Consider the following 6,000-nt stretch of genomic DNA (forward strand, 5'->3'; position numbering starts at 1 on the left):
AACTTTAGTAACATAAGCATTTTTATATTTATAACTCGTTTAATTACTTTACAGCATAACTTGGTACTTTACTGTGCTCCTTGGGAAAAGAACTCCCATTATAACATGGAAGCCTTTTTTTTCAATTTTCAAATATGTCTTCTAAATACATGTGAGGTGAGCCATATCTAGTACACAGTAACTTAACCTAATCATTAAGTAGAAACTTTTACAAACATTTCAGTTATGAAGATAGGAAATATGATACTTTATGTTTTTGTTGTAGCTCAAAGGAACTTTTCCTGCTGGACTATCATAAGAAATACAAGTAAATAAAAGGAAACATCTCAAAAAAATGAAAAGAAAACCAATCACTACAGTAACAAGATCTAAAAGTTGTTACTCTCGGGGGCTGAGGAGATGGCTCAGTGGTTAAGAGAACTGGCTGTTCTAGCAGAGGACCCAGGTTTGATTCTCAACACTCACATGGTAGCTAACAACTGTCCGTAACTTCAGTTCTAGGGGATCTGATGCCCTCTTTTGACCACCGTGGGCATTGCACAACACTGGAGCACTTACATACACACAGGCAATATACTCATGCCCATAAAATGAAAATAATAAATAAAATATTTTTTAAAAATAAAATACGCTATTCTCAAGGTACTTAGCCCATTCCTGGTCCTCCAGCACACTGCTTCCTGTGACAGATCATGAAGCACGAATGTGTTTCAAGCTGTCACAGGAAGTACTATGATGACCAATATGAGACTCTTGTGTATGTAAAGTTGCTAGGAATGCCACAGTACTGTCAAGAAAGATCTTGGGGCAAGTTTTATTGAATAATAATGGGAAAATGAAACAGTCACAAACCTAGGTCCAATCACAGGAATAAGTAAGACATCTGGAAGGTCCGGATGTTGAAGAATGGGAACACTTAATCCATTGAACTGCTGTTCAAGAAAAAAAACACATAAAATTATAAAGTAATCAATGTATTTTATCAACTTCATGGGGCTTGTCAGTGTCACTATCTACCACAGCAGGCACCTGGATTTAGGCCTTACTCCATGGAATACTATAAAATAAACTTATCCCTGGGCGTGGTGCCATACCTTTAATCCCAACACATGGGAGGTAGAGACAGGCAGGTCTCTGTGAGTTCAAGGCCAGCCTGGTCTACATAGTGAGATCCTGTTTTTAAAATTTTTTAAATGAGATAAACAGATCTCAAAAAATTTCCTGTCTAATTTAATGATATCCTGACTTTTGGGAGAGGTGCTGGGAGCTGAACCCAGGGCCTCAGGCAAGCTAGGCAAGCACTCAACCACTAAGCTCTACTCCCAGTCAGTCTTATTTTTTATTTTGAAGCAGAATCTGCCAAATTACCCAAGCTGATCTCAAACTTGCAATTCTCCTGTCTCCAATTCTGTAGTAGCTGAGATTATACACAGCAGACACCGTGTCCGACTCTGACTTCTCCATTGTTTGCCTTATTTACATTGGAAAACACATGCTAATTTTGACTAAAGAAAAAAATGGGTTTATTAGGGTTCAGAATTTTCAATAACCTCTTCTATCCTTGGCTGGTCAGACTGGAAATACATGCAGGGCTAGAGGTATACACTGTTGGGACAGCTCCCACCAGCTCCCTATCTGGTTCTTCTGGTAACCTGGTGATCTACTGCAACTTGAAAAAAGAGCAGGGTGTGGCAAGCACTCCCTAGAAGGAGTGTGAAAAGATACAAAGGAGAGGAAAAGAAAGGAACGCGGAGGGGAGATGTTTCAGTTGGTTCAAAAGGACCTGAGCTCAAGCTCAGAACCTATGCTAGAAAAAAACAAAGCCAGGTACAGTGGCACGCACTCATAATCCCAAAACTGGGGAGGTGGTGCACTTCAGGCTGGTGGGAGACCCTGTCTCAAAAAGCCAGGTGGATAAGGTAAATGGCACCTAAGCAATGGCACTCTAGGTTGAACTCTGGGCTCCACGGACAAGTGCACACACGGGCATGTACATCTACCCCCACATACAAAAACATGCATGCATATACACACAAGTACACTCACACACACAAAAGAAAAGGGGCTACATCAATCAATACTAATAAAGACAACTTACTAAAAAATTCTAAACATTATATCCACAGTTTTATGATCAGAATGAATGAATCCGCTCACACGTATTTTATGATGAAGCTCATAGGGCTTAGACATTTATCCTAAATATTAATAAATTTAGAATCAGAATTTCGGGCCTCAAGTTTCAACATTATCACTTACTATGGCCTTGAACAACTTAATGTTCATGACCCACAGTTTCCTTATTTGTGAAAATGAAATATTCTGTCCTTCACAGACTCTTACTGGAGCATACGTGCCAGCCTCTAGAAGCCTAACTGCACGGAACATACCAGAATCACACAAACCTTCTGAAGTTCCACATGCAGCAGGCTTTTCACACGCTCGACTGAGGCCAAATGAGTGTTCACTCTGACAGTTGTGAATGATGGCGGGTGGGACAAATTAGTTAACAGAGTTTCAAACTTCCTTTCTGCTTCTTGTTTTCTTGAAGCAGATACAACCTAGAGTGGAATGAACCAGTCAATGCTCTAATTTCACCATCCAAAGTAAAAAAGTAAATAAATCTGCTTATAGATTTATGCTTATAGATTTCTTCCATTGAATGAGACATCTTTTAGCAATGTTTTGGTTCCATTTCATTTTGGTGATCTGCTTGTGTTAGCAACACTAAGGATACAGTAAAGCTTCACGGGGTTTTTAGTTTAATTATAGTGACAGGCAACTAGGAAAATACCTGGTATAAAGAGGTCAGAAAAACATCATTGCCTGAACTTCAAATCATTAACAATTAAAAATAATACCCAGCATAATTAAGGATTGTAGATATTACAGACTTCTATATTTACTTATTAACATATCTTCAGACAAACTGGTGAGAAGCCTTTTAAAATACCAATATATGGAGATAAATAACATTGATATGATCACTGCAAAGATGCCCCAGGACATCACCTTTTTAATAATTATCAAGTGTAATAGTATATATTTCTCAAAAAAAGACAGGAAGCCAGGCGTGGTGGCGCACGCCTTTAATCGCAGCACCCGGGAGTTCAAGGCCATCCTGGTCAACATAGTGAGTTCAGGTCAGCTGGGACTACAGGGAGACCCTGTCTCAAAAAGACAAAAAAAAAAAAAAAAGACAGGAAAAATAGCAAACAAATGTATCAAAACCCCAACACCCTTTTCTGCCCTCCACAGGCACTGCATACATCTGGCACAATTATATCAATGCAGACATAACATTCATACACATAAAATAAATCTTGTTTTAAAAATGAAGGAATAAAGACCAAGTACCAAGTTCCCTTGTAGGGCTTTTCAAGGCCAATATGTCCCCTCATGACCACACTTTGCTTCAAAGGATTCTTTTTAAAGATTTTTATTTTTTGTGTGCACCAGGTATGTGCCTAATACCCAAGGAGGTCAGAAAAGGGCACTGGATCCCCTGGAACGACCATGTTGTGAGTTACCATATGGGTGCTGGGAACTGAAACGGTCCTCTGTAAGAGCATCAAGTTCTCTTAACTGCTGAGCCATTATCCAGCCCCTCAAAGAATTTTTTTTTTTTTCAGACAAGGTCTCACTGTGTAGCCTAGGCTAGCCATAACCTAGAATTCACTATGTAGCCATGCTGGCCTGGACCTTCCAGCAGTCCTCTGGCCTAAGCCTTCCTAGTACTGGGATTATAGGCAGCCAAACCACATCAGGCTTCTTCTGCCTCACATAACCTTTGTAAACCACGGTCTACCTACTGATTCCACCAGGCTTAACATATTTAAGGTTTCTCAAGGTTTAATTTGTTTGTACTAATTATTCTTTTCCTTTCCAAGCTTTTTACAAAGGGTTGATTTTCTTTTTGCAAATCATATACTTGGTGGGTTTTAAAAAGTGGTGAAGTCAAAGAAAGATATTTGACTATTTTGTAAAACAATGTTCATCCTTTAAAAACTGTTGGGAATAATTGCTGAATGCCTCTGTCTCTTTCCAGATCTAACCGTGGCCCCAGCTGGCCTACAACTCACTATGTAGACCAGGCTGGCCTTGATCTCACAGATCTGCCTCCTTCTGCTTCCCAAATGCTAGGATGAAGGGCATGCAGCATGCCGGACCTCTCTCTCTCTCTCTCTCTCTCTCTCTCTCTCTCTCTATATATATATATATATATATACCCACTTTGAAATAAAATATTTTTTCTTTCTAAATGATTTAACCCCATAACATAATCTTTGGAAATAAGTTGTAGAAATCAAATATTAAAATCCTGGCTTCAAAAACATATTGAAGGGGCTAGAGAGATAGCTCAGCTGTTAAGAGCACTGGCTCCTCTTACAGAGGACCCAGGTTCAATTCCCAGCCCCCACATGGTAGCTAACAACTGTCCATGACTCCAATTCCATGGGACTAGATGCCCTCTTCTGGCCTCCACCGGCATTGCACAATAAGGGTGTAACTACCTACATGCAGGCTATACACTTAGACACATATTATAAAAATAATGAATAAAATATATTTTTGAAAATGTAAAAAAAAAATCAGAAATAAATAGGATTGAAGTGACCTTAATTTTTTTAGAAAAATAAAAATTTCTTAGAGGTGGCATCAGGTGAACAGACAGCATGCATGAGCTTTCCATGGAAAGCCAATCAACAGTCACTGGGAACTTCTGCACTCCGTAGCGCCAGTGATTAATAATAACATTTTTTTGTATGTGTCAAAATGATGCCAACTGATTTCACTTGTTTGACATTCCAGGACAACCCTGAAAATATTCTGAATCCTGCTCGATTTTCACAGAGGAACTCAAGTTTAATCTATGCACATCAATTTTAAAAACACTAGCACACACAAAAAGCTTGAGATTCTAAATCTGACTGTCTCTTTCCTTACACCCAAACTCTTTACCTGAAGACTTTAGGTGTTTGATAACTACCTCAGTTTGGATCAATAGAATTTCTTGGATTCTCTGTTATCTCGGGTCTTAAATTAAGAACAGATCACACTCTACCCCCGCCCCCCCAAAAAAACAAAACACCTTGAAGATAAAAGTGTAAAAGTGTACAATCGGACAGCTGACATTTAAAGAAGCACTCAAAACATGGCGCCCTTTCCACCTGAGCACCAGCCTGACCATCTTTGACCATCTTCTACATGGGACTTGAGTGTAGAGGCCAGGGGCCTTTTCCTTCTGATCTTGCTACCCCTTAAGAACTGTGTGTACAAGCTGGCACATAACCTTTATTTCCTTCTTCTTCTTTTTTTTTTTTTTTTGTTGTTGTTGGTCTTTTTGAGACAGAGTCTCTCTGTAGCTGCAGCTGGCCTGGATTCACTATGTAGACAGGCTGGCCTCGAACTCACAGAAATCCGCCTGCCTCTGCCCCCCAAGTGCTGGGACTAAAGGCGTGCGCCACCACGCCCAGCTTGTTTTCGTTCTTTCTTACATCTAACGTGAACACATACATTCATCTCTCCTCTAGTAGGTAGCAGAGCCTAGTTTTTTAAATATTCAGATAGATCAGTGACAAAACCTATGGCTGTAAGACTTCTCTTTAGATTTATTTCTACTTCCCCAAAGTGGTATTTGAATTACTGCAAATATCTAATATATTTATGTGACCTACCTCCTTATTCACAAAGCTCTCTTTAAGGTAGTTTTCAACCTCAGGTCTCAAAGATATCTTGGGAAAAACAGACATCTTTTTTTGTTTAAATTCTCCAAGAAAAGGGTTGAGAAGAGGCGTTTTTTTCTTAATTCCAGCGAACCGAGTCCTAATAGCCAAAGCACAAAGTGCGGTTCCAAGTTCAGTTCTGGTTGCAAGACTGGGCCAGAGTTCCAGGTGTGTAGATGCGCCACGGCTCCTGGCTCCGCCACTCTGCTGGGGGTGGGGGGGATGCTTACGGGGGAGGGGAGTTGCTGAGGGGTTGCTGGGGGGATGCTGGGGG

General features: G+C 40.1%; 1 protein-coding gene across 4 annotated transcripts in view; it reads right to left on the reverse strand.

Moving 5' to 3' along the window:
- Nsun6 (NOP2/Sun RNA methyltransferase 6) overlaps positions 1-6,000 on the reverse strand; it is a 47,892-nt gene that overhangs the window by 41,532 nt on the left and 360 nt on the right. Inside the window, exons 2-4 of one of the 4 annotated variants that reach the window (XM_008824124.3) lie at positions 5,679-5,826; positions 2,406-2,561; positions 853-932 (exon numbers count right to left, since the gene is read on the reverse strand). In XM_008824124.3, coding sequence (XP_008822346.1) covers positions 853-932; positions 2,406-2,561; positions 5,679-5,753 — 311 coding nt within the window. In that variant the 5' untranslated portion in view covers positions 5,754-5,826. Of the gene's footprint in view, positions 1-852; positions 933-2,405; positions 2,562-5,678; positions 5,974-6,000 lie in introns of those variants that run through there. The other 3 variants (XM_017795852.2, XM_017795853.2, XM_029559165.1) reach the window with 3 other exon arrangements.

Source organism: Nannospalax galili, unplaced genomic scaffold (genome assembly GCF_000622305.1).
Source record: "Nannospalax galili isolate Female #2095 unplaced genomic scaffold, S.galili_v1.0 scaffold1569, whole genome shotgun sequence".
Lineage (NCBI taxonomy): Eukaryota > Metazoa > Chordata > Mammalia > Rodentia > Spalacidae > Nannospalax > Nannospalax galili.